This window comes from Peromyscus leucopus, chromosome 1 (genome assembly GCF_004664715.2).
Source record: "Peromyscus leucopus breed LL Stock chromosome 1, UCI_PerLeu_2.1, whole genome shotgun sequence".
Classification (NCBI taxonomy): Eukaryota; Metazoa; Chordata; class Mammalia; order Rodentia; family Cricetidae; genus Peromyscus; species Peromyscus leucopus.
In genome coordinates this window covers 104,765,112-104,791,873 of record NC_051063.1, presented here as the reverse complement: position 1 = coordinate 104,791,873, position 26,762 = coordinate 104,765,112, and the positions used below count along the sequence as shown (strand labels likewise).

Below are 26,762 nucleotides of genomic sequence, written 5' to 3'. Positions count from 1 at the left end.
TTTTTAACTAATTATGACTATATTTATGTATCATATAGGTTTATTGGGAAACTGGTGCTCAAATCACATCTCCACATGATAAAGAAATTCTGAAATGTATAGAAGAGTGTGTGGAACCCTGGAATGGTTCCTGGAATGATAATTTAGTAGACACCAGCCCACTGAAGAAAGATCCTCTCCAGGACATTTGTAAGAGATACATGGAAGATCTGAAAAAGATCTGTTTTCACAGGTATCCAAGTGGGACTGTAGGGTAACCTTAGAATAACGTGTATCCATGCCTGGTACAGAAAATGTCCTAAATGACCTTGGTCTCAGAATCATTCAGTAAATCAATCAATTTATTTCTCTCTCTCTCTCTCTCTCTCTCTCTCTCTCTCTCTCTCTCTCTCTCTCTCTCTCTCCCCCCCCTCCCTCCCCCCCCCCCCCCCCCCTCCCCCCCTCCCCTCTCCCTCCCTCCCCCTCCCTCTCCTCTCCTCTCTCTCCTCCTCCTCTCCTCTCTCCCTCCCCTCCCCTCCCTCTCCTCTCCTCTCCCCTCTCCTCTCCTCCCCTCCCCTCCCCTCCCCTCCCTCTTCTCTCTCTCTCTCTCTCTCTCTCTCTCCTCCCTCCCTCCCTCCCTCCCTCCTCTCTTCTCCTCTCTCCCTCCCTCTCTCTCTCCCCTCTAACATATTAGGAGATGCTTAGGTCATATCAAAAGCATAGAAGAACCAACATGAGGGGCCTGCCACTGGCCAAAAACTAGAGAGTGTTCAAAATGAAGACTCACCATAATTGATTGGCATAAAAAAGAAAGCAGTGACTGTTGGGAGTGCTGGAAAAGCACACTATTGGTCATGTTTGTGTCTCTAGACTGAAAATTCAGGACTTTTAAGGAATTATGAATTCATTTTAAAATTGATTAATGCTTTAATCTTTCTGATAATTTTTCTTTCCTGTGTGTAAATTCCATTTCAGAGTTAAAGAGTTGGCTGAAGGAGGACTATTTTTCAAAGAAAAAAAAAATCCCCTTTTTTTTTTCCTGTGGTAGAGATTGAACTCGGGCCTTATACATGCTAGACAGCACTCTACCACTGATCCAGCTTCACAAAATTCAACTATTAAATGCAGAAAGAAAAATAGAATTAAAACATCATAACTCTGTGATCTTGATAATGAACCTTGATAATGAATCCTCCGAGCTTATAATAGGCAATAAATTGATAGAAAATTGCAGATGGATGGATGAGGATGAGAGGACACAGATAAATATTAACTGTGAAATTGGCATTATGGGCTTCCTCTTGTGACTGGGTAGAAAATATACAGCATCTATTCTTGCCAAAAGAATTGGAATTGAATCTCATGTTGCCCCTAGATTGAATGACCCTTTCAATTTAGAAACAGGCCAGAGATACATACTAATATAAATAAGGGCTGACATGTAGCTCGGTTGGTAGAGTGCTTACCTTGTGTGAGCAAAGCTCTCCCTGGGTTGAATCTTTAGTAGCACACAAACTAGGCACAGTGACATACCACATGTAACCCCAGTGCTTGGGGCACAGAGGCAGGAGGATCAGAAATTCACGGTCATCCTCAGCTACATAGTGAGTTTGAAGCCAGCTGGAGACATTTAAAAGATTTTGTCTCAGATTGGAAGAGAGGAAGAGAAGGAGGAGAAGAAAAACAAAACTGTGAAAAGGATGCATAATTTACATACCAAAATATGGGACATTCTCTGGGGGAGAATAAGGATTGGAGGCATACGGAAAGAACATTTACAAATTAAAAGACTTGAGAGACATCGCAACCAGATGATATTTTTTAGGCAGTTGGAGAAAATGTGAACACAGATATTAGACAGCATTAAAAAATTATTGTTCAGTTTGTTAGATATGATAATTGGGGGTATGATTATGTTTTTAAATACTAAAGTATTTTGTGCAAAATAATATGTTTTGAAAAAATAGAGCCAGTCTGACAGAATTGATAGATGTTGAAACAGAGTGCCAAGTGTATATGGATGTTGGGTGTTCTCTATGTACATTTTGAAAGTTATTATGAAATACTTATTATTTATTTTATAAGTTTTGTTTACTATAGGAAGTGGTTAGTAAATGGTAAGTAAAGATGTGTGTGATTTTTCTTTACAGGGACTTAAATTCAAAGACCACCTTGAAATTTGTACATACCTCCTTCCACGGAGTTGGACATGACTACGTGCAGTTGGCTTTTCAAGTGTTTGGTTTTAAGCCTCCAATTCCTGTCCCAGAACAGAAAGATCCAGATCCAGACTTTTCTACTGTTAAATGCCCAAACCCTGAAGAAGGAGAATCTGTGCTGGTATTGTTTTTAATATTTAAATCATGCTTAGCTTATTACCCATCAGGCTAGAAGGGACTGAGTGACACGTCACAGATGACCTACATGCTTCCCTTGTGCCCTGCAGCAAGCACATAGTGTGACCTTTTAATTACATTGCAGCTGTGAGGATTTGTTTGAAATCCCTGCAGAAAGTGGCCCTAGTTCTGTCCCTCCAGACTGCATGCTTTCTGAAGTTCCTATCTCGGACATAGGTTCCTTAGTACAACCTAGCCTTTTTGGGTCACTGTTTCAGGAACTATCCCTGAGACTGGCAGAGAAAGAAAATGCCCGGATAGTGCTAGCCACAGATCCTGATGCAGACCGGCTGGCAGTGGCAGAACTTCAGGAGAAGTAAGTAGTTTGAGCTTCAGCCCTAAATGGGACAACTCCATCACCTCCTCTTCCCAAGAATCAAGGATTATCACAGAAGAGAGTGTGTAAAGATTCTAAGAGCCAGAGGCAGTAGATGACCACAGCACAACTATTTTCAGGTCAGCAGGTCAACTGCACATAAGAACTCACAGAGCTGGTGGGGATAGATGCAGGACTCCTGGAGTTCATTGGCTAGTCAGCCTAGCTAGGAAGTTCATTGACTAGTCATCCCAGCTGAATTGATGATCTCCAAGTTTAGTGAGAGACCCTGTCTCAAAAAATAAGGTGGAGAGCTGAGAGATGGCTTAGTGATTAAGAGCACATGCTTCTCTTTCTGAAGCCTGGGTTTGGTTCCCAGCACTCACATCAGGTGGCTCACAGCTGTCTGTACTCCAGTTCCAGGGGATCCACCACTCTCTACTGGTCTCCACAGGCATTACACACATGTACACATACGGGCAAACAAGTGCACACATGTACATAAATGAAATTTAAGCTATGTTTAAAAACAAGGTGAATAGTAATTGAGGAAGTGCTCAATGTTCACTTCTGGCCTCCTTACATATGTACATACATGTGTACACACAAGTAGGTACACATGTGTATACAACACACCAAAACGGAATAAATGTTTTGTCATATAATAACTTTGGGGGTTTCTTTTTCAAAAAGAAAAAAGAGAAGAAAAGGCAGGGTGGGGATGGTGATTTGAAGGTCTGAACCAGAAAGTTTTCATGAGAAGCTACAAAGGTCTTGACTTTGAATTTTCATTCTTTCTCCAGCGGTCACTGGAAAGTTTTCACAGGTAATGAGTTGGCTGCTTTGTTTGGATGGTGGATGTTTGATTGCTGGAAGAAAAACAAACCCAATGCTGATGTGAAGAACGTTTACATGCTTGCCACCACTGTCTCTTCTAAAATCTTAAAGGCCATTGCACTTAAAGAAGGATTTCATTTTGAGGTGAGAATGAAGCCGGACCTCATTTGAAGTCTGCATACTACTTTTCTAAATGTTTCTATAAAGACAGCTCTGCACCAAACTGACTTTTCATTGATCTCATTTATAACTCCCCCAATTTTCTAATTCTGTTCACACTTGCTCAATATTTTTGGTAATTTAGACACCAGAGCCAAAGTCATCTAGTATGTGCACTTCTGAGATGAAATGTTCTTCCAGACATTACATTAATGCTTTTTACCGTGTAGTATTATCTGGGAATGTTGTATGGGAACATAGAACATTTTAGGTTGGGGAAATCTGGCTTATCAGTAACACAGACTTCAGAGAATTGCAGATCTCATTGAATCTTTGCTTATGTTCATCAAGTACAGAATTATGACTTGTTACCTTAAACGTAATTCTAAATTGCAAGCCAAGATCCAGTGACTCTGTTGAGAGAATCATTAGTTTTTGTGAACCTCGGGCAGTTAGTGACCCTTTTTACAGCTACTTGGACTTGGGTCAGTCAAGTTGTCTTTCTTCTGTCGTCTTTGCCAAGTGTCAGTAGACGTGGACATTTTACATGAGTCATCAAGCTGTGGATCTTAGTACTGACTGGATAAGTAAAAGAATCTAGTGGGCTGGGGGATGCTTAGTGGGTCAAGTTTTGCCTTGCCCTCTTGAGGACCTGAATTTGAATCCCCAAACCCATGTCAAGTTGGATGCAGTATTGCATACATGTAATTTTAGTCCTCCTATGACAAGATGAGATGCAGGGATGCTTCTAAATCTCACAGGCCAGCTGTTCTGTTAAATGCAGTGGCAAACAATGAAGAGACCCTGTTTTCAATAAGGTTGAAGGATGAGGACCAACTCCCAAGGTTGTCCTCAAAGTCCACATGTGGACCGGCATACATATGCCCTCATTCATGTGAACACATATGTGTACATACACACCCATCATACAAACAAAGAAGAGAAAAATGAATATTGTGCTTGTTACATACAAAAATTAGAAGATAATTTATTCAAGCCTAAGATTCTGAATTATGATGTTAACATTTTCCTTGTTTATGGCAAAGAATATATACTAAGCATAAAAGAGAAACGTGATTCTAAAAAGCAATATTATAAATTTGTTTGTTTTTATTGATGGTGGTGTTAGGTTTTCTATTTCTTTTTTTTTTTTTTTTTTTAAAGGGAGTAGAAAAGTGAATTGGGAAACAGATTGGTGATGTTGAGCTCTAGAATTAGTGTGTATGATGTGCTTTCTCTGTTGACAGTAAAGTGGAGCATGTCTTTAGAGTGGACAGTAGCTCATCAGATGAAAAGCCCTCAAGTCTAATTACTTGGTGAAGGCTTTATGTACGTACGCCACAGCATTGCGGAGCGATAGACACAGTTCAAGCATGTAGTGTACTTATGCTGCATCACTAAAAACTTAGAGGCTTTGATTCCCCGAGAGAGCTAAATCACATCCTCCATGAGTGCTTAGAGGACAGTTTCAGGAAGGCAATATAGTTAGACTTTGCCTCCATCCCTTATGTGCAGTCTTGGTAACGGTAACCTCTGAGCCTCTGCTATGGCAGCCATGTTTGTGAGCATTAGAAAGGATGATGCAAAGCACCCACTACAGTACTTAACAAGCAGTAGATGATCGGAGCATATGTATGCACACATACTTGGCATTTATATTCTTCATCCCATAAACATATTATGTTGATGGAAATCACCTGTTTCTCTGCTAGTGGGTCATTAATTGTGCCTGTGTGTGGTGGTTATGGTAGTTGTGACTATATATCTACCACTATATAAACCTTTATGGACCAAGAACCATGACAGAAACTCACTATTCAGGGGCTATGTGCATTTAGAAATATGCTCTTTAATATGTGTTCATCAGAGTCTGGAGTGGCTTCCTCTACATTTCAGGAAACATTACCAGGCTTTAAATGGATTGGAAGTAGGATAAAAGATCTCCTAGGACATGGGAAAGAAGTCCTTTTTGCATTTGAAGAGTCTATCGGTATGTAGTGAATACTAACAATCTTTTCTTTTGGTTGAAAGCATTTTAAAATATGGCAGTTCTGTAGAGAGGAGACATTTACCTTCTGGCTATGATTTGAGTTGTGAAAATGCAAGGATGCATGCCTAGCAGTGTATATGTCTTCCAAGTGGACAGTAGCTCATCAGGTGAAAAACCCTCAAATCTGATTAAAACGAAGGACTTGGTAAAGGCTTTAAGTAGGTCACAGTGTTATGGAAAGGTAATTTTAAGCCTGTGGTGTGCTTACATTGCATTGCTTGAAAACTTAAAGGCTTTGATTACCTAAGAAGACTAAATCACAATCTGTAGGTGCATTTTCCATCAGAGAAGAACTTAAAGATCCCTGAATACATTCTGTTACTAGACTCCTCTGGAGCTGGATTTTTTTGTTGTTGTCACTGTATTTTGTTGTTATTGTTAGGGGTTTTTTTTTGTTTGTTTGTTTGTTTGTTTTTATTTTGAGACAAGATCTTAGCTATTACAGGCTAGGCTGGCCTGGAACTCCCAATCAAGCCCCTTGGGCGCTGAGATATAGTCATACATTACCACACTGGCTCGATACTGTACTCTTCAATTCACTTGGTTAGGGAAGAAACAGAAAACTGTGGCAAGTATAGGCCGAAGTTTTCCCCTTTTCTAAAGACATGTGTAATCCTCAGGCTTCTTGTGTGGAACCTCAGTGCTGGACAAAGATGGAGTGAGTGCGGCTGTGGTTGTTGCTGAGATGGCCTCTTTCCTGGAAACCAGGAAGGTAACACTGACAGAGCAGCTGGCCAAAGTTTATGGAAAGTAAGTTCTCGTAGGAATCTCAAGTGCCGGATATGCCTTGCTTGCTTCTCTGCTGGTTTGGTTGGTTTGGTCCTTTTCTTAGTTTGTTTTTGAGGAACAGTTAGATTTCTTTACTCTTAAAATTATCAATATCATTTTCTATAAAATATTATGTTGGCTTACCTTTAATGTGTACATGTCCCAAAAGTTACCTAGAATCTGACTTCAGCTTTAAATCTTTGCACAGATACGGTTATCACATGTCAAAAACTTCCTATTTCTTGTGTTATGACCCACCTACCATCAAAACTATATTTGAAAGGATTCGCAATTTTGAGTCTCCAAAGGAATACCCAAAGTTCTGTGGGGCATTTGCTGTCTTGCACGTACGGGACATAACCACTGGATATGACAGCAGCCAGCCCAGTAAGAAATCAGTAAGTACCTTTTCTTTTTTTAAAAACAATGAAGACAATTTAATGACTCAAATAACCAAAAAAATCTCAAGGTGGAACAAGTTTCTCATAAGATTCAAGCCAGTGTGCCCATGTATACTGGTTTGCAGTGGTCACAGTGTAGAAGCAGCCAGAAGAGACTCACAGTCAGGCTCTCCAGGTGGAGGCCTGGCAAGACCTCCTAAGGTCCTGTACCACCTGCCCAGCAGTCTTTGTGTTCAGCGGAAAGTTGAAGCTCCTGAAAAACCACGTCTTTTGAAAAGAAAACTTCTCTTAAACTGTTTGTCATAATTCACGCTATAGTAAAAGAGTGGCCTCAAGTTTCATGAGAGTCAGACCTGTTGTTTGGTGCTAGGGTAGTTGGACGTGCACTGACTGGCGGTCTCTTTGACTCCGACATTCATGACTTCCCAAACAATCGTCTGCACCACCCTGGTGCAAAGGGGAGTCGGCTTGAAGAAGAAAGACCAAGGAAGGGGAGACAGTGAGAAAGGGAATGTGCAGTGGTGATAAATGATGTGGAAAACGGAAGTCTAAAAGCTTCTGCTTCCAAAGCCCTACATCTTTCTAATTTTAACATGTTTCCATACTGACTCCCTATACCTTTAGACAAGTAGAGGAACTGATTTCTTAAACACAGACCTTTTCAAGTTTTCCCATGTTTTGGCTCAGGTTGTTTGCCTTAGTTTATCTTTTCTCCTCTCTGCAGTAGGCTCATCCTTCACCATTACTTAAGGCTTAAGGCAAGGGCTGGTGGTGATAGGGTGCTTACTAGAATGCATGAGGCTTAAGACTGAAGGCAAATGCTCCATCCTCCTTACGACTTCCAGGTCCCATAATCAGTTACCTCTCGTGGGTTATGTAATAGTGTCTTTATTGACATCTACTTTTGTTATCCTTGTGTGGCGGGTCCATCTGCTCTGTGCCTCTCAAAGCTCCTACCTGTGTGGTAGGTGCTCAGTAGATACTTATATGTGATAAGTTCTTATCATAGTCATTTTATTGTTATAGTGATAACTGTTAGCTTAAGTTTCCATTTGTAATATTCAGATGTTGTTTCAATATTCTAATAATGTATTTAACACATATCTGTATCTTACCCAATTTTATAAGTTTATTCTATGAAAATTTCATACATGTGTTTAATGTATTTTGATCTTATATACCCTCATACCACCCTCCAACTCCCTCTGGGATCCACCAGCCTGTCTCCCTCAGGACTCCATGTCCTCTTTTTAAATCTTACCAGTTTTAGAACATACAAGTTGGTAATGTTAAATATGTTTATATTACTATACAACAGGTTTCTAGAACTTTTTAACTTTGATAAATTGAAATTCTGTACTCATTAAACAACTTTCCACCTCTCCCAACTCTTGGCAACCAGCAGTCTACTTTGTTTCTATGCATTAGGACTACCTTAGATGCTTCGTGTAAGTGCAATGTACTTTATAGTGTTTGAAAATAAAGATACAGGTGTAAACTGTTGCATTTTGCGTAGGCACTGCCTGTGAGTAAAAACAGCCAGATGATCACATTTACTTTTCAAAATGGCTGTGTTGCTACTCTTCGAACAAGTGGGACAGAACCAAAGATAAAGTATTACGCAGAGATGTGTGCATCACCTGGCCAGAGGTAAGAACTGATTCTTTTAGTTATATATGTAAAGACTTTATTGGGATGTAACTTTATACCATAAAATTCACACATATCAATGTAAAATTGAGTAGTTTTTAATATATCCAGATATATCTGTGTAGCCATCACTACAGTCAACTTCAGAACATTTTTGTAACTCCAGAAAGAAGCCTCTGTACCCTTTAGAAGTCTTTCACAGCCCTAAGCAATCACCAACCTACTGTCCTTTTCTATAGATTTATTTACACGGGACATAGGTTACACTTTTTCTTGTTGTTCTCAACACTTGAAAAGGGGGAGGAAAGATTCCTTTGGGGTCATGCTTTTTGAGGTTTCAGTTCCGGGTTGCTGGATCCATGACTTTGGACCTAAGGCAAGGATGAGCATGATGGCATGTGGAGGAGGAGGGGATCAGGTAGAACCTTCTAAAGCACAGCCCCAATGGCCTCTTTCCTTCAGGTACATTCCACCCCAAATAGCACCAATGGCTGGAGACAAAACATTTATGATACCTGCGTCTGTAAGGGACATTTTATAGAAATGAAATGCAATATGTGGTCCTTCGTGTCTGAAATCATCCTTAGTCCCCAAATATTCCATTGTATGGATGTATACCATGATCTTAACTACTCACCCGTGCACATTCACACTATCTATACTTTTTAGGTTATCAGGAATGGAGCTGTCACGAGCATTTGTGAATGTGTTTGTGCAGCTTGCACTTTCATTTTTCTTAGATATATATGTAGGAGTCGTATTGCTGGGCCCTAAGGTAACTATGTTTTACCTTTTGAGAAACTGCCAGACTCTTTTCCAAAGAAGCTCTGTCATTGGGAATTGAATTTCAGAATTGTGGTGAGTTTTTGTTCTTGGGAAGACGCTGAGATCTAGCATAAAGAAATGACCAGCATGCACTCTGTGCATCACCAAATACTTGTCTTCTCCGTCTGCCATGGCTTTGCATAATCTGCCCAATTCATTTCCTAAAAATATGAGTTGTTTGTCACAGATTGTTAGTCTTTTAAATAAACATGTCCTAAGTTACATGAAAGTATTAGAAATATTTCTTTTAATCAAAAGACCGTTGACCAGTGAATTTGGGGAAGATTTTTTTTTTAATTGTCTTCAGAACACAACTAGGGTGTATTATTTTGTTTTTCCCCATGCCCTAAAATTGCATTTCCACTGGAGAGGGAAGAGTCCTTTTTATGTTCAGAGCAAAGTTTATAGTTACCAAATAAGGTGATTTTAGGTTAAAAATAAATTACTAAAGTCCTAAAAATGGGTTTGTTACCTAGCTTGTACAATGACTCTGAACGCAGTTACTGGAAGCTTCTCTAGAAATGCTTTGAGCTCCAGCAGTGCTTCCGTGACAGTTCAGAAGGAATGGCTTGTGAGTGTATAGTTAGGTTTCAATAAACACTTCATTACTGTTTTCTACTTTTTTGAGACAGGCTCTCACTGTATGTATATCCCTGGCTGGCCTGGAACTGTTTATATAGACTAGGCTGGCCTCAGACTCACAGAGATCACCTGTCTTTGCCTCCCCAGTGAATGCTGGGACTCCTTTCTGCTACCTAAAAGTTAGGTATTATTATTATTATTATTATTATTTTATTATTATTTTGTTTTTCGAGACAGGGTTTCTCTGTGTAGTTTTGGTACCTGTCCTGGAACTCACTCTGTAGACCAGGCTGGCCTCGAACTCACAGAGATCCACTGGGCTCTTCCTCCCAAGTACTGGGATTAAAGGCGTGTGCCATCACTGCCCGACCAGGTAGTATTATTCTTTACCACCTGTATTGAATGTCCTTCAATACCTCAGGAAGCCATCTTATAATAATACTTGATATTGGCGTTCTGAGCTATTCAATTATCTAGCCTAGGAGAATTAATTGGCCATAATTAACTCATACTTTTTTTTCTGGAAGATAAGTTTGTAATTATATTTATGTACAGAAAACTTAGCAGTGTACACTTAACCCAATTTAGTGGCGAGTTCTTTGGCCTTTGCCTTTTCCAGCTTGGCAATCCGAGCCACAGATTTAGGACCCAGGACATTGCCTCCCCAGTGGCAGCGGATCTCATCATATCTGCCGTTGTAATTGGTCCTAACAGCTTCCACCAGCTGAGCCAGAGCACTTGTCCTCCGAGTTAACCTGTGTGAAGGCAACAGTGGTTCATGTCTTCCTGTGGACCAGCTGCCCCAGCCTGGCCTTTCCCTTGATGATGCAGTAAGGGACCCCCATCATTGACACAGGGCAGGCAGGAAGGCCACCAGCTCAATGGTGTCTACATTGTGGGCAATCACCACCAGCTGAGCCTTCTTGTTCTCCACCAAGATGGTGACTGTACTGACCCCCGCTCGAAGGACAGGTGGTCTCTTAGTCGGGACGTCCCCTTTGCCAGCAGCTTTCTTCTCAGCACGGGCCAACAGCCTTTGCTTCTTCTCCTGCTTTGTCTCTGGCCTGTAATTGTGAGCAAGCTCAAGCAGCTGGGTAGCTGTTTGCCGGTCCAGGGCCTGTGTGAACTGGTTAATGGCAGGAGGTACTTTGAGCCGCTTATAGAGGATGGCTCTTTGCCGCTGCAGCCTAATGTAGCGGGGCCATTTGACGAAGCATGTGAGATCTCTTTTGGGCTGGATGTCCTGCCCAATGCTGAAGTTCTTAGGCCTTTTCTCAAACAAAGGATTCACCACCTTTTTGGCCTCCTTCTCTTCAAAACGGCAGGGGCCAAGGCTACCTTCTTCCCCTTGGCCTTCAATCCCTTGGGCATCTTGCTCGGCTGGAGGAGAGAGCAACTCATACTTTCTCATGGGCCAGAAGATACCTAGTAATGCAATTCAATTTTAGTTTGAAGTTATTGTTTTGTGTATGAATTTTTTGAGAGTCTTGTTTTATTTTTACTGTTGAATTTTTTTTTGCTTGTCAATTATTTGTCTCATCAGATATATGCCTTCCTTAAAAGTGAAAATAATTTAAGTGTTAAGGCTGTGAAAAGAAGTTTAAAGCTCTTTGTCTTTTTCCCTCAGTGACACTGCCTTACTGGAGGAAGAATTAAAGAAGCTCATTGACGCTCTGATCGAGAATTTTCTTGAGCCCAGTAAGAATGGACTGATCTGGCGTTCTGTGTAGGGCACATCAGTACGTTACGACTTTGCACTGACGTGGAATGAAGAACTCTTCACAGTGAACCTCATGTTGGAATTCTCTCATCTGCCAAGTTACCTTTCCCCTTTCCCTTCCTTAGTTCAGCCGGCTAAATAGATTCTATACGTTTGAAATGAGAATGTTTGGAGGGCTATGAGTCATGTTTCCCTAATCTTAAGTGACAGTCAGTGCATTGAAAGTGTTCAGTGGCACACCATTCCTCCCATGTTACAAAGAGTACAAAAGTGAGTTCTCTTATTAAACTGTGGCTAAGCCTAGTTACGTATTCTGTAATTGTGTATAGCATGGTTTAAAAGAAACATACAACTATAGGGTTAGTTAAGAAAATTATTTCTTAAAGGTGTGTGTGTGTTGCTGGGAGTACTGTTCCTACCCATTGTAGAATAGCATCATGTCATGATGTAGGTATTGATTTTCAAGTTAGAAACCCAGCTTGGTGGCACATTCCTGTAATTACAGCCCTCAGGAGGCTGAGGCAGGAGGATCATTAGTTAGTTTATGGCCAGCCTGGGCTGCACAGTAAGATTGTCTTTAAAACAATGTTTATAGGTTATTTAGGTTTCTGATTGAGGGCAGATGTTAGGGTCTGGTTTGCTCTTCTGTTCCAGGTGTCCCTGTTGCGGTGTGTATTTAAGAGTGCTGTTTACCGAACGCGCACAGTGGCGGCAGCACTCCTAGCGGCTGGTCCTTGTCACGTTTCTCAGCGCATTCTCAGGGTCTGCTGTGAACTACACAGTGTTCCTGCACTGGGTAGGATTTCATCGGTCCGTTTTCAGATGGTTAAGGGAAGTCTTCCAAACTGGATAGGTGCTTCCTCTGCAGAAAACAGGTTTTGTTGGCTCTAAAAATGGTTGTAGGAAAAGATCTTAATCAAATCTGGCTTGATGTAACTGTAGTGGAGTCTTTGTGCTAGGAATCAGTTATCATAGCCTATAAGTGGAAAAAAAAATCTGTACTGTGGAATGAGTGGCATTTATTTGACAGTCTCTTTGAATTACGTTTTTATAAGTAAATTTATTTATTTATCTAATAAAGTAATGCTAATTTCACTAAGAAATGAAACATCAAGATTTAAGTATTTTCTACCACCTTGATTCAGTACCCAGTCTCATCTGATCTCAGAAGCTAAACAAGGTTAAGCATGGTTGATGCTTGAGTGGGAAATTGTAGGTATTATGAAACACTGAAAGTGATGTTGAAGAAGAAGGTCAGTTTATTTCAGTGTGTTGCTGGCTTTGGAATTTCTGATAATATAAGTAATATAAATACTCTTCATCTTTTTCAGTATGAAAACAGTTTCAGAAAAGGCATTTGTGGTTAATTCTCTAGCCTTCTGAAAAGCCCTAATAGAGAAATATTATCTAAGCTTTTCAAATTGTTTGTCTCCCTATATAGTTTACAGAATATGTGCTGTAGCTAGATAACAGTAATAAGACCTTAGGGTGTAATCATTGAAACAAAGTTGCCTATAGGAGACAGCACTGATACTAATTTACTTCCCAAAAATAATACTATGAAGCCTAAACTGATTAGAATGTTAATGAAATCGTGGTTTGGCTTGTTGCAGCTTTGAGTTAATTCTGGTTGAGTTTGTATAATTCAAACAGTTTTCACATTATGTTGCCACTATTATTGGTTTGTTCCTGCCATGCTGTCTTAGAGCTGGATCCTGTATGACTGTAGATAATAGCTAGTTAGTGTACAGTGCCAGTTTTCTGTATGGGTTTATTTTAAAGGCTTTGCATTAGAGAAGAAGTATATAGAATGTTTTGTTTTGTTCTTGAAATGTATAAAATGTTTTTGTTTTATTGGCTTTTAGGAGTATCAACTGTAATTAAGAAATGGCATGTATTCTACAAAGTGGTATAATCAAAGCTATATATATATATATATATGGAAAAACATACATATTCAGTTTTAGTGTCTGTGTTCCAGTGACCCAAGAACAAAGTGAAACTAAAGTGATGTGATAGCCTATTCATAATCACAAAAGCCATGTCATGATTATCATCCGCTTATGAAGAGAACATTTTTGTTTGAATGCTTTAACATAGACAAGATAGAAGTCATCTTAAAGTGAAGTTACTGACATTTGAGCTCTTACCTTGAAAAGCTAAATTCCAGTTATGTATAAAGGTTCCCAAAGTGTATATAGGTTGAGGAAACTGTGATTTTGTCTAAATTCTTGAATCCGTCTGAGCGTGTTTAACATGAAAATGGGTGCATAGGTCCCTAACAGGAAAGGGTGTCAGCCAGTGGGCCTCAGCTTCGGCAGGCACCACATTGTTCGTCTCTTTTCTATTTTCAGCAATAGGGTGGGAATGAATGTATTTTCTCTGAGCAAATAAATCAAAATAGGTATGTTCTGGAGCATGGAGGAAAGATGTAGGCTGAGCCAGAGCCAAGTGGTAATGCACTTATCTAGCAGGAAGATAAAGCAAAGATGGTTGCCAGGCCTGCAGTTGATCTCTGGAATACATGGGAGGCAGTGGGAAGAAGTTTCTCACTGATGGAGAAAAGTCAAAAACTACAGTGGAAATAACAGTAGAAACTGACAAACAATATGTGAAGCCAGTAACGGCAGCCTGAAATGCTTCTTGTGAAGCGCAAACCGAGCGCTGTTAGCGGGGGTGAACTGTATGAGAGGCTGTTCACTTGTGTTTGTTAGGGTGAGCAGACGGCAAGCCCACCGTTTTCCTTCAGTAGTGATCGCTGAAAAGAAGCCCAGTTCTAGGAGGTGAGGAAAGAACATTCTTATTATGGATTCCATTCCTACTGAGATGTTCTTTCAGAATCACATGAGACCCAGAGAAGAACAAAATTAAAAGAAATAAAACTAAGGGTTGTAAAGTCTAACCTCTAAGAAAAAGTTCAAGGAATTTAGATTGTTGAAATCTGGAACTGAAAGCTGTTGAGCTCTCTTAACCAAATCGTAAGTTATTCATTGGGGTTTTACTGAGGGTATCAAAGTCAGAAACGCTAATGGCATTCTGATGATCTGTAATGAAGACCCCACAGGGAACAAGGACGTACAACGAAGAGACAAGACCTGTCTAAAAACAAGAAAAGAAGACATGGTGGATAGAAGGGGACTAGTTGAAAAGAAGGGAGTCAGCAGGAGTAGGAGAGGGTTAAGAGAAGGGTAATGGGGTGGCTATAATCATAATACATTTTATCATGTATGTAACTGTCGGAAATGAATAGACAACATGACATGTTTAAGAGGTAAGACTTTCTTGAGGAGAATGATCATAAAACCTATTTGAAACCTTATTTAAAGATTCTTTCATACACACTGATTTTAAGAATCAGGTTGGAACAAGACTTATGTATAGAGCACTGATGGTGACATTTGTGTTTCACTCCATATCTAGAATTTGGCTCACAAATAGCTTGTGTATATTTTGAATAGTAGGTGCAGGAGTACGGGAATAGGTGTTCTTTTAATTTGCAAAGTGTATGAGAATTAACACACTCGTGTTCATCTGGAGAACGCACAGCTTTATAAGATATTGAGATCTATTGCAAATACAAAGTATCAACATTTGAATGTAGTAACTTAAGACAGATTCCAAGAGATTGGATATTTTGTGATGTCTGCATATAGCAATTAGCCCCCCCCCCATTTCTTTATCAAGATGCTTCTGGAATTGCTGCAACAGAAACATTAAGTGGGAGTCTCCTAGAGAAGTCAGCAAATGCTGCTACTATGCTGTTTATCCAGATTTTTCCACTGATACTTCCAAGGCGTGAAAAATACAAATTCCACTTGGATACCTTTAATTTCACACCTTTCATGCTCTACCTCCCTATTCCCTAGGCATCCTTCTACCTTCTGTTACTGTGAAATACTACTACCCTGTTACCTCACTGATAAGAATCTTAACTGTGTTCATTCAGATGGCTTTAAACTTGCCCGTGAATTGTTTGTTTATAGACTTGTTTTATTGTCAGAATATTTGAGACATACTGTATGAAGTAACTTTAATGTCTTTCAGTTCCTGTTGGTTGCCTGTAGATGGTATGGCTGTGGCCTTTTACAATGCATTTGTTTTCTGAATTTGTTCTAGAAACTGATGAGGAAACAGTTATACCATCCAAAGTGGTCAATTGGTCTAGCATTTTATTGGGGGCGGGGGAGTTCCCTGGCTTTGGGCAGTCAGAGCACAAAAATTCAGGGAAATATTTTTTCACATTTGTCCAAAGCATTTTATCATAAGCTGAAAGAAGTCTGAAGAGAAAGCTGCGTGTGTAATCCCAGCCCTGGAGAGACTAAGGCAGGAGAATTGCTGTGAGTTCAAAGTTAATTTAGGCTGCATGGAGAGCTCCAGCCCCCCCCCCCAAAAAAAAAACCCCAGAGAGAATGGCACATTGTCTGACTGTTCATGAAACATTGGTTTAGTACCAGTCAGAAACAGCTAAATCAATGTTGATTATTATTTCTCACTATTCATCGGATTAGTACACCTAACAAGCCTAGAACCCTAAATCAGAGGAGCGTGAAAAGGATGGTTAATGGGACCTCGAGAGCAAAACCCAGAGAAGCCTACCTCTGACGATGTGAGAGTCCATGTTCTGGTTCTGAGTCACAAGGGAATTCTGAGTTCTCTACAGTATAAGGATGAACTTCACACAGGGGGCTGGGGACGTAGCTCAGTGTGGAGTGTTTACCTGACATGCCAGAGGTCCTACATACAATATCTCCAGCACCATAAAAAAAAATGGAAAATGTCAGGAAGGAACACAAATTTATCATGTGCTCCTCAGTTCCCAGCTCCAGCCCCCCACCTGCAATTGCTGCTTTTCCTGGAAAGACACACAATGACCTTTTATAGTAAATATACATTCTAGGATATTCTCTGCCTTTCCAACCTATACTTCCAAAGTATTAATGCCAGGTTAATTGACCTGCAATGGCTATGTTACCCTTGAACCTTATAATATTGTCTGATGTATTAGCCAGTTTATTCTGTTCAACTTACTGGCACTCCTTAACACACCTGTAAGCTGCCTGAGAGCAAAGATCATGGTTTATTGTTTTTATTATCTACTCTGCTTAATTCAGTGTCTCCTTTTAATGCAGTATTTATCTGGTGATAATATTAAGAGGTTTTATTTTAAAGTAATAACAATTTCAAAGATAATAAAACAATATTTTCCAAGTCAGTTTTAAAGATGCACATTATTACTGAAATATGCAGTAAGCAATGTTTACCAAGCCTGCACACCTTTAAATACTTAGTGACTTAGTTAGGGTTTCAGTTTTTGTGATAAACACCATGAGCAGAAGCAGCTGGGAAGAAAATGGTTTATTTCATCTCAGAGCTTAGATGGCCATCAGTGAGGGAAGTCAGGGCAGGAAGTCAGGGCAGGTGCTTGGCTGGAACTGAAGGAGAGGCCATGGAAGGGTGCTGCTTACTGGCTTGCTCTCAGGGCTTGCCTGCCTTGTGATAACATCCAGGACACCAGCCCAGGGGGTCCCACATCAGTCATCGAGAAAATGCCTTGCAGGCCAATCTGTGAGGGCATTTTCTCAATTGAAGTTCCCTCTTCTAAAAGGACTAGCTTGTGTCAAGTTGACATAAACCTATGCAGAGCACTCAGTTTCTTTGGGGAGTGCAAAGCATCTTTCCACATGAAAACTATATATAATATATAGTATTTGCTCACAAAACAAGGTTTTGGCCAAGAAGGCTAAGAATGTATCTTACATGGGTTGAATGCTACTGATCTGGATGCCATTTTTTGAACCCATAACCCCACCTTTCAAGTGAGTGACATCTGCTTTGATACTACTTTATGCATTTTGTCCAATATTAGAACTTATCATGTTGTGTTATCAGAGTCACTCAGGCAAAAAAAAAGGGGGGGAGAAGGGGATATGCATCTATATATGATGAGACCTTGTTATAGGCTACAGTAAGCTCTTGGTGTTGAATATGACAGATAAAACAGAATTAAGAATGGATTAATTTTCTAATAGTAGCTCAGAATCATGCCCTTGTTTTAACAGTTTCTGTCAATAACCCATCTTCCCCTGTAAAACTAACAGGGTATATTGTTAGCCTGTGAGAATTTGCACTTTATGTATTTGTGTGTGGATTTCTGTGGTTTTAACCAAATGAGATATCCTCAGTAATAAACAGGTCTCTTCATAGGCATGAGTGTCTATGTAATTTTTATTGTCTCAGATACTGTATAGTTCATAGTTTGCTGTCCAAACTGATGTTCTTAAAATGTGGGCATAACTTACCCTAGAGTCTGCTTGCAGTCTAGATTCATGTTTTGACTCAGCACTCTGTGGATTATTTCTTGGTTGGCTCATCTGGAAGTTACAGGGGTTGAGAACTCATATAAAAATAATCCCTGGGGAGGAGATGAGGTTCAACTGAGTGGAGATTTTCCAGTTGCCCTCTCTTCCCATATGTGAATGCTACTCACTGGTGGACAAGACCTTAGAATCTGGGGATAGGAGCCGAAATTTAGTTCTAACATTTCTCTATACAATTAGGGAAGCCTTTGGACAACTCAGGGACCCTTGAGTACACAATCATGGGACCAAGGCATCTTCTCTGCTGTTTCCTCTCTGTTGTGGTTTGAATGTGAAATGCCACCCATGGACTTGCATTTAAACACTTGGTCCTCATCTGATGGCTCTGTGTGAGGAGGCTGTGGAACCCTCATGAGGTAGATAGAGCCCTCACTGAAGGAAGGAGAGGCTCACTGAGGGCAGGCCCCTTCAGTTCCCTCTGCATCTTGACTGCCAGTGAGCATCCTGCCCCATGTCTTCCCCACTATGATGGAATATAGTCCCTGGAACTGGAAACCAGTATAAACCTTTCCTTCTGTGAATCGCTTTTGTCAGGGCACTGTATTACAACAGGAAAAGTAAGACAGTGTTTACTCAATGAATCTTAGACCTTCTGCCAGTGGGGCACCCTCCCTTCTTGTATGTAGGAGAACACGGAGGCAAGTGAGCACTCAGATCACAGAGGCAACTGGGACTGATGTCCAGATCTCTTTAAACTTCGTGTGTGTGTGTGTGTGTGTGTGTGTGTGTGTGTGTGTGTGTGTGTGTGTGTGTGTCCCCGTGTGTCCGTCCATGAACGTTTATAGGAAGGTCAGAGGAAGTCATTGGATATTCACTATTACTCTTTACCTTGATCTCTAGAGATGGAGTCTCAGTGAACCTAGAACTTATGGTTTGCAACACCCTCCTCTCCCCCATTACACTAGATCCACACTACACTACACTAAACATACCCAGTGATCCTCCTGTCTCCGCACCTCAGTGCTGCAGTTACAAGCACTATGGCAGCTTTTTTTTTTTTTTTTTTTTTTTTTTGGTTTTTCGAGACAGGGTTTCTCTGTAGCTTTGGATCCTGTCCTGGACTAGCTCTGTAGACCAGGCTGGCCTCGAACTCACACAGATCCACCTGCCTCTGCCTCCCGAGTGCTGGGATTACAGGCGTGTGCCACCACCACCTGGCACAATGGCAGCTTTGTAGATGTAACCAACCATCTTATTAAATAAGAAACACAGAACCAATGCAAAGAAGAAAGCCAAGAGGTCAGAGCTCAGAGCCTTACCCACCTGTTGCAGCTAGCCTCTTCAGCCAAGAGACATCTGAAAGAGAGCTACTTCCTGTCTGTTTGTCTTTATATAGACTTTCTGTTCTGCCTTCTCATTGGTTGTAAACCCAACCACATGACTGCCTCGTCACTGCCTATCTGTACAGACCTCCAGGTCTATGGTTGGTATTGAGATTAAAGGCGTGTGTCTTCAATGCTGGCTGTATCCTTGAACACACAGAGATCTACCTAGCTCTGCCTACCAAGTGCTGGGATTAAAGTCATGCACCACCACTGCCCAGCTTTTGCTATGGTTCTAATAGCTCTGACCCCCGGGCAACTTTATTAACATACAATTAAAATCACATTTCAGTACAAATAAAATATCACCATACAGCTTTTTACATGTGTGCTGTGGATTCAAATTCAGGACCTTATACTAGTACAACAAGCACTCAACCTCAGCCATCTGTCCAGCCCAACTTTTATTTTTTAACCTAGTAAATCCTGTCTGTCCCCTGTAAACCTCCCCCCACCCCGCTACTCTTCTGAATTCTTTTTGCAAACAGTCTTTCTTCAGTCTAGTGTTTGCCGACTCCTCTTATGAAGTTGTTATGTACAACCAGGAGTATCCATTGACACTTGACATTCTATCTAGAGAGCTTAGTCAGACGGAGTCTTTAAAATGCCTTTCTCCCAACTTCCAAGTCACCACAGGCAACAGGTTTACCTATTGTATCAACAGTTTCCCATCTCTCTGGCCTCTTGAAATTTCCTCATGCTTCCAAACTTCACTGCTTGCCATTTCTCCAATGTTCCTGATCACAATGCCTTGAATTTTAGGGTTTTGTTAAAGGCAGCATTTTGCTTTCAGGCACCAATTTCTGATTCAGTCAACTTTAGTTTTTTGAGACAGGATTTCACTCTGTAGCCTTGGCTGTCCTGGAACTCGCTCTGTAGACCAGGCTGGCCTCGGACTCAGATCTCCCTGCCTCTGTGTCCCCAGTGCTGGGATCAAAGGCATGGGCCACCACCGCCTGGCTGATTGAGTCCACTCTTAAACACCTGAAAACTTTGGTGGCTTAAAATAGCTATTTCTTACAGTTGTATGGATAGGCAGTTTTAACCAAGGTCAGGTGGGTGGTTCTTCAGGTCCTGGCTAAGTTCCTTTATCTGTCAGGTCAGTTTGGCAGTTTAATTTCGGTTAATTTAGGATGGCTTCAGCTCTGCCCCACATGCTCTCCTATTGCAACAGGCTAACCTCGGCCTATTCTTATGCACATGGGTGCATGGTCTGAAGACACACCAGAGTAGGCAGAGCCTCTAGAGGCCTGTGTTCAGAATTGGTACCTATGCTTCTTGCAAAGTATTGGCCAAGAAGAGTCATAAGCCCTTCCCAGATACAAGGGAAAAGGAAATAGACTCCACTTTTTTAAAAGTTATTTTTGAAGTTTTAATGTGATATAATTGTTAGTATATAAATTTCATATATTAGACCTAATTTGGTACATTTTGTGTGTTGTGTCTTGTGTGTATATGATGTGGTGTGTGTACTTACTAGTGTGTCCTGTGCATGGGTGGGTATGGTTGCTCATTGCATGTCTGTATGTGTGGTCAAAGATTGACATTGGGTCTCTCACTGAACCTGAAAGCTTGTCTGTTTAGTTGGACTGGCTGGCCAGTGAGCTGCAGGGATCCACCAGGCTCTACCCTCTCTCTCCAATGCTGATCCTCATGCTTGTGTGGCAGACACCTAACTGACTGATCCATTTCCCCAAGCCTGTAACTGATACATTTTAAAATATTCATTTATCGTGTACACAGTGTTCTGCCTGCATGCATGCCTGCAGGCCAGAAGAGGGCATCAGAACTCATGGATGGTTGTGAGCCACCATGTGGGTGCTGGGAATTGAACTCAGGACCTTTGGAAGAGCAGCTAGTGCTCTCAACTGCTGAGCCGTCTCTCCAGCCCTGTAAACTGATATTTTTGTCATTGTGTGTAGGACAATGACACCACACTCATAAGATAGCAAACCAGCTGCCACCCCAGTGTATTCTGTACCCCTCATGACATCTCACTCTCTGCTCCCATCACTGCTTTGACACATATCCTCAAACAACCACTGACCTGTTTGGGGCCACTGTAGATTCACTAGCTTATATAAATGGAACCACATAGAATGTACCCTTCTCTTTTAATTCTGTGAAATTTATTTAGTTGTATCTGTCTGTGTGAGCTTGTGTGAGTGTGTGCCACAGGGATTCAGTGCCCACAGAAGCCAGAAGATGGCATTAGATACCCTGGAACTGGAGTTGCTGGTTGTGAGCTGCAGTGGGGGTGCCAGGAACCCAGGTCCTCTGAAATTACAGTAAGTACTCTTCATCACTGAACCCTCTCTCCAGCCCTAGCCCCAACCTCTTAAAGGTGTGGACACAAAGTCAAGTCACACAATAAAGCACATGGATATTGGGGAGGAATGGAGATCATGGCTACTTTTACAAACTACCATATGTGCTATGAGACCACCCTCAAGGTGGGCATTTTTCACTTCCAGATTTTTACACTTATATGACATAGGTGATAGATAGATAGATAGATAGATAGATAGATAGATAGATAGATAGATGATAGAGTATTTATCTTTGAGTATTATGAATCAAATTGAACTATTTCACATATATTTTAAAATATGTGGTCTCAGGTATGGTAGCTCATGCTTATAATCCCAACATTTAGGAGGATAATGTAGGAGGATTGTCATGAGTTCAGGGCACTCTGGGCTATAAAGTGAGACTCCGTGTCAAATATAAAAAAAAAAGATGTAAATGTTTTTACTTCAGATATATCCATCACTTTCTTCGGTGTTTCCAGTACTCCATTAAAGCTTCAGATGCGGATGTGAAGGACTTGGAAGTCTGGCTGTACAAAACGAAATTAATCTTTTTTGCTAAGTCAATATTAGCAAATACTTACCAAGGATGGTGGGTGTGTGCTGGCTTCTAAGTCCCACTAGGGGGCGATGTGAGAATGTCTCTGCTCTTTTGAAAGACCCTGACTACTTTGAAAGGAAATAGGACTTGAGATCTATTGATTGTTGTTCCATATTATGTTTTCATAAACTGACTGTTCAGGTTTTGGGGAGAGCTGTATCTGAGCCTCCTGCAAGCCCAAAAGATTGAGTTCACCCTGATAGCATCCACCTCTCCTGTAGACCGACTTCACCCTCACAGCATCCACTTCCTCCTGTGGATTGACTTCACCCTGACAGCATCCACTTCCTCCTGTAGACTGAGTTCACCCTCACAGCATCCACTTCCTCCTGTGAACCGACTTCACCCTCACAGCATCCACTTCCTCCTGTGGATTGACTTCACCCTCACAGCATCCACTTCCTCCTGTAGACCGACTTCACCCTCACAGCATCCACCTCTCCTGTAGACCGACTTCCCCTCCCATCCACTTCCTCCTGTGGATTGACTTCACCCTGACAGCATCCACTTCCTCCTGTAGACTGAGTTCACCCTCACAGCATCCACTTCCTCCTGTGAACCGACTTCACCCTCACAGCATCCACTTCCTCCTGTGATGACTTCACCCGCACCCCCTCCCCCCACCCCCCCCCCCCCCCCCCCCCCCCCCCCTGTCCACCCCCGCACCCCTCCCCCCCCCCCATCCACTTCCTCCTGTAGACTGAGTTCACCCTCACAGCATCCACTTCCTCCTGTAGACTGAGTTCACCCTCACAGCATCCACTTCCTCCTGTAGACTGAGTTCACCCTCACAGCATCCACTTCCTCCTGTGAACCGACTTCACCCTCACAGCATCCACTTCCTCCTGTGGATTGACTTCACCCTGACAGCATCCACTTCCTCCTGTAGACTGAGTTCACCCTCACAGCATCCACTTCCCCCTGTAGCAGTTCTTCACTTGGAATCTTAAGAACTTTCACAAGGTGAACTGACTTGGCCATGTTGATCTCTAGGAGCAGGATAGAGATTGTGTTTCCTTTTTTAATGTAGAGAAGAGAGATGTGAGTTGAGATCAGTTCCCAGAAACTCTCCTTAGCTATAGAAGAGAGGCTAAACCATGAACTGATGAGCGACATAAAGAAGTGGGATCTGGAAAGCTGGTTCAGCAGTTATCAGGCTGCTTTTCCAGCTGACCTAGATGCAATTCCCAGCACCCACATGGTGGCTCACAATCACCTGTAACTCCAGTTGCAAGGGATCTGAACCCTCTTCTGGCCTCTGTGGGCACTGGCTATGCATGTAGTGCACATACATACATGCAGGCAAAACACCCATACACACTAATAAAGTCTGGGGCCAGAGGTACGGTACCAGCTACTCTTTCAGAGGATCTGGGATCAATTGCCACACCCATATAGCAGATTACAATCTAACTCCATTTCCAGAGGATCTGTCTTCTGGCCTCCAAGGGTACCAGGTACCTATGGACATACATGCAAGCAAAACACCCATACACATGAAATAAATGATGCAATAGAAAGAACAAGCCTCACAGACTGTCCATGTTCAGGCTTTATTTTCCTGCAGCTGAGCCCCTTCCTCTCACAATGTTCTCAAGTGCAAAATGTACTACATATTTAATGATCCACAATTTAAAATTTAACTTTATTATTTTTTTAAATTTTATGTGTATGAATGCTTTGCCTACATATATGTATGTACACCACCACGAGTGCCTGGTACCCACGGAGGCCAGAAAGGGGCATAGATCCTCGGGAACTGGGGTTACGTATTGGTTGTGAGCTGCCCTGTGGGTGCTAGAAATCAAACCCAGGTCCTCTGCAGGAGCTACAAGTCCTCTTAAGGGCTGAGCTATCTCTGCAGCCCTGTAATGGAGAATCTAGAGTCACCATGGAAACAAAACTCATATATCTATAAGGGATTATCTAGATTAGGTTAAATGAGTCAGGAAGACCCATCTTAACTCTGGGTGGTACCAGAGCTAAATAAAAAAAAGACAGTGAGGCGAGCACGTGAGGGTGGCCTCAGAGAAGGTCTGATAGACTGGCCATGATGGACTGTATGCTTCCCCTGAAACTGTAAGCCAAGCCCTCCCTTAGTTGCCTTTGTCGGGAATGGTGTTGCAGCATCGAGACAGTTGACTAATACATGCTTCGTGGATTTGTTGTCAAAAATGGAGGTAAGTATCACAAAAGGTGTGGCAGAAGACTGGGGTAGTGAGCCTTCCATGAAGAGAGATGGACGGCACCGTCCTGAATGGCTTTCCTTCTCTGTTCTTTCCTTTTGAGGGCATGCTGATTCCTGTTAGGTACTCCCTTAGGCACAGTCCTGCCTCCCCGAAGCTTGTGACCTGGTAGTGGCAGACAGCTATTTCTCACACAAATAGGAAATTTATGATTGCGATAAATTCTTCTAATGGAAAATATAGGATGTGTTTTGAGTAATATAGGGACTTTAACTTAGCCTGCAGACAAAATGTCCCTGAGGAGATGACTCAAAGGATGGAAAGGAGGTAGTCAGAAATTACCCATGAGTCAGGAAAGAGCTTGGCAGGATCCAGAAATGACAAGACCAAAAGGCAACACACTGGGCGGGAGGGAGGGGGAGGGGCGCAAGATGAGCTCAGGGGATGGCTGGCTGCCTTTGAAGATGCAGCTCCCTTTGCCTGCCTTCAGACTCTTGAAAATCTTGATCCTTTTGTTTCTATCTCAATTTTTCCTCTTTTTTTCCCTAAAAAGCCTAACTATAGTAACATTTTCTCAAAACTAAAAACACTGTTCACTTTATGACCTTCAGAAATAGGGATGGCCTAATAATACAGCTCCACAAAATAAAGTCCAAACAAGAAACCCTACTAGCTTGCTGAATACCAATAGGACTTGGAACTTATCTGTGCTTGAAAAATACCTTTTTTACTTTTTAAAGATAGGATTTCATGTGGATCAGACTGGCTTGTGTAGCCAAGACTGCTTTAAACTGATCCTCTGTTCCTACCTCCCAATTGCTGTAATATGAGGTGTGTACCATGAGGCCCAGCAAAAAAATACCTATTCCAACACCACATAAAGCTTGCACTTATAGCATACTTTAGTTTAGTTTGCTTTGACTATAGTTGATCTGGGGTTTCGGATGTGACTTAGAATGACTCCAAAAAAATCTTTCCTAATAAAGGAATTAAAATGAATTCCTTTCCTTTAGGAAGTTCTTACGGGGAACATGAGGCATGTAGTTTACTCTGTCTTGTCCACTGTGTGCAGCTAGTAAAAACCTGGACAAAATGCATGAAGCAGGGGTATTTGAGGACTTTGGACTCCTAATACTTGGCCCAGGATATATCCAGTTCTGAGAAATAAATGGCATGGTGGATTAACTGAAGACCCAGGTTTCTGGCCAGAGAACCAAAAGGTGGTGGTGGTGGTGGTGGTGGAGGTGGTGGTGGAGGTGGTGGTGGAGGTGGTGGTGGTGGTGGTGGTGGTGGTGGTGGTGGTGGTGGTGGAGGTGGTGGTGGTGGTGGTGGAGGTGGTGGTGGTGGTGGGGGTGGTGGTGGTGGTGGTGGGGTGGTGGTGGTGGTGGTGGAGGTTGGTGGTGGTGGTGGTGGTGGTGGTGGTGGAGGTGGTGGTGGTGGTGGATGGTGGTGGTGGTGGTGGTGGGGTGGTGGTGGTGGGGAGGTGGTGGTGGTGGTGGTGGTGGTGGTGGTGGGAGGTGGTGGTGGAGGTGGTGGTGGGTGGTGGTGGTGGTGGTGGTGGTGGTGAGCTCAAAGGCAACTATCAGGTCACAGTGGGGAAGGCCTCAAGAGTGACGTTCTGTATTTCGGGGCCCACTGTTAAGCTGTAGGGTTACGGATGTGATGCTTAAGAGCACAGCATAACTTGAGTACTGAGACATAGGGTAGACTACTGTCCACATCCCAAACTGGCCAGTTGTGTACACAGCTTGGATGCATCTGAATGTCATTGCAGCTGAACTACCATTGCTGCCACAGCCACAAAGACAAGTCAGCACATCTGACTTGAATCAGACCAATGGCATGCCAAACAGAAAGAAGAGCAAGACATTTAGGACATAAAATTCCAATTGTCTAGTGTTTAATCCAGGATGACCTAGCATACAAAGAGTAAAGAAAATCTCAATTAGCATGAACAGGCAATAAGAATAAAATCAAAACCAAAAAGGCAACTGATAAATGTTGATGAAGACAAACCCAAATGTTGAAGGTATTGGAAACAGAATGTTAGACAGTGCTCTACAAAGCAAAAAGAGTGAGCATTCTTGAAGTGAGTGAAAAGGTGAGAAAGATAATGACATGACCTGAGGAGGAACCAAGTGGACATGCTAGAACCGAGAGCAGACTAGAGCATTGTCTAATGTTCTGTTTCCAATACCTTCAACATTTGGGGTTTGTCTTCATCAACACTTATCAGTTGCCTTTCTTGTTTTGGTTTTATTTTTATTGCCTGTTCATGCTAATT

General features: G+C 41.9%; 1 protein-coding gene and 1 pseudogene across 1 annotated transcript in view; one reads left to right on the top strand and one right to left on the bottom strand.

Annotated features, from left to right (window-relative positions):
• Pgm2l1 (phosphoglucomutase 2 like 1) overlaps window positions 1–16,451 on the top strand; it is a 54,552-nt gene extending 38,101 nt beyond the window's left edge. The window contains exons 6-14 of the mRNA XM_028877523.2: window positions 39–232; window positions 2,130–2,319; window positions 2,594–2,691; window positions 3,495–3,672; window positions 5,584–5,677; window positions 6,358–6,487; window positions 6,714–6,903; window positions 8,423–8,556; window positions 11,591–16,451. Of these exons, the coding sequence (XP_028733356.1) occupies window positions 39–232; window positions 2,130–2,319; window positions 2,594–2,691; window positions 3,495–3,672; window positions 5,584–5,677; window positions 6,358–6,487; window positions 6,714–6,903; window positions 8,423–8,556; window positions 11,591–11,693 (1,311 nt within the window). The 3' untranslated portion in view covers window positions 11,694–16,451. The remainder of the gene's footprint in view (window positions 1–38; window positions 233–2,129; window positions 2,320–2,593; window positions 2,692–3,494; window positions 3,673–5,583; window positions 5,678–6,357; window positions 6,488–6,713; window positions 6,904–8,422; window positions 8,557–11,590) is intronic.
• On the bottom strand, window positions 10,492–11,340 carry LOC114698715 (annotated as a pseudogene).
• Window positions 16,452–26,762: the final 10,311 nt, after the last annotated feature.